This window comes from Canis lupus, unplaced genomic scaffold, assembly GCF_011100685.1.
Source record: "Canis lupus familiaris isolate Mischka breed German Shepherd unplaced genomic scaffold, alternate assembly UU_Cfam_GSD_1.0 chrUn_S1751H1947, whole genome shotgun sequence".
Taxonomy (NCBI): Eukaryota; Metazoa; Chordata; class Mammalia; order Carnivora; family Canidae; genus Canis; species Canis lupus.
The window spans coordinates 46,683-48,695 of NW_023330603.1; the positions used below are offsets into that span (position 1 = coordinate 46,683).

The following is a 2,013-nucleotide window of genomic DNA, read 5'->3' on the forward strand; positions in this document are numbered from 1 at the left end:
GTGGAGAAATATAAAAGAAGGAAAGGACAGAGTCCTTAGTCATAAGAATACCCAGTCGAAGTAGGGAGATCCAGTGGAAGAGCACCATCACAACAAACACAAGGTTTCTGAGAACAAAACTTGTAGAAGGGGAGTCTCCAAGGGGGAGGGACTAGGAGCTCTTTGCAGGTGGGTAAAATTGTTGATTGTATGATTATTTTGCAAAACTAATTTGCTTAAGTGACAAAGGGAAGTGTTCTAATACTTATTGAACCTATTATGCAAAAGGTATTCTTTTCTTATTCAATAGCAAGTATCATGACCCATTTAATATAGAGAGATAAGCAGAGGCTCAGGGTTATTAAAATGAGTTATTAAAGTGGTAAGAGTTGTGATGTTATCAGCAGCTGACAAACACCATATGCCTCCTGCCTGCCTGTACCCTAAGCATCCTACACGTATTATTAACCATTTAACGCTCCCAACCAGGGATCCCTTTTTCTAACTTTTTAAGATGGAAACTTTGATCATTGGTTTTCAGTCTTTCCTCTTTTTTAACACACGCATTTTGCATTATAACTTCCCCTCTGAGCACTGCTTTGGCTGCATGCTATATCTTTTATAGTATTTTTTCAACATGAAATAATGCCAAACCTACAAAAATTTGCAAGAGTATTAAGAAGAACTCCCACAGCCTCTGTGCCAGCTTACTTGTTGCCCTTTGCTGTTCTCATCCATCACCTTCTCTCAAACTCAGAGTGGATGCTTCTGAGCCCTTGATAAGTTGGTTTCCTTCCTCCCTACAGTGAGGCTTGGCAGGAGACAAGTAGAGGGCCCTGGAACCACTCCTCTACCATCGGCTTTGTCCTCACAAGTCTTTTCAATGACAGTCCAATGCACCTGTTCCTCTTCAGCATGGTTGTGGTAGTCTACACACTAGCGATGGCTGGCAACACTGCCATGGTCCTCTTGATCTGGGCTGATGCCCGGCTCCACACACCCATGTATTTCCTCCTCAGCCAGTTGTCTTTCCTGGACATCTTCTTCACCTCAGTCACCGTCCCCAAGATGATAGCAGGCTTCCTCTTTGGCTGGACTAGCATCTCATTTGTGGGCTGTGGGGCACAAATGTTTTTCTTCATGTTCCTTGGGGCCGCTGAATGCCTCCTGCTGGCCCTCATGGCCTATGACCGCTACGTGGCCATCTGCAACCCTCTGCGCTACCCATCACTCATGAGCCACCAGACCTGTCTGCTCATGGTGGCTGCCTCCTGGCTGGGTGGATCCATCAATGCCTCCGTCCAGACAGCATTGACCCTACAGTTCCCCTATTGTGGCTCAAGGAAGATTGCACACTTTTTCTGTGAGGTGCCTTCGCTGCTGAGGCTGGCCTGTGCTGACACAGCAGCCTATGAGCAAGTGCTCTTTGTGACAGGTGTTGTGGTCCTTCTGCTGCCCATTGCCTTCATCACCACCTCCTATGCCCTCATTCTGGCAGCAGTGCTTGGGATGCACTCCGTGGAGGGGCGTCAGAAGGCCCTAGCCACCTGCTCCTCCCACTTAACAGTTGTCAACCTCTTCTATGGGCCTCTTGTGTATACCTATATGTTACCTGCATCTTACCACTCTCCTGGCCAGGATGATGTAGTGTCTATCTTTTATACAGTCCTCACACCCATGCTGAACCCTGTCATCTACAGCCTCAGGAACAAGGAAGTGACAGGAGCAATGAAGAAGGTCATAGGGAAGTGTAGGGTGGGTAGGACTGCTTAAGACTCAGAGAGGGGTCCTCCTCCTCTAGGATGTCCCTGTGGCTCCAGGAGCCCATGGTAGGATTTTCTTCTGAGAAGAGAAGTCAAGAGTAGAATAGCCACCTATGGCTATTTCCCCAAACTTCTCCTTCCTCTCCTCCAGCTGCACTGGCCCTCTTGTTATTGGTCAGAATTCCTAAGCACAATTCTAGCTTGTGGTCCTTCGCACATGGTTCCTGATGCCTGGGTGCTTTCCTCCACATTTTTGCATGGCTTTCTCCTG

General features: G+C 47.6%; 1 protein-coding gene across 1 annotated transcript; it reads left to right on the plus strand.

The window, feature by feature from the left end:
• Positions 1-822: 822 nt before the first annotated feature.
• LOC119878584 (olfactory receptor 2T1-like) lies at positions 823-1,752 on the plus strand. The gene has a single exon (XM_038589212.1). The coding sequence runs from the start codon at positions 874-876 to the stop codon at positions 1,750-1,752; it is 879 nt and encodes a 292-aa protein (XP_038445140.1). The 5' UTR covers positions 823-873.
• Positions 1,753-2,013: the final 261 nt, after the last annotated feature.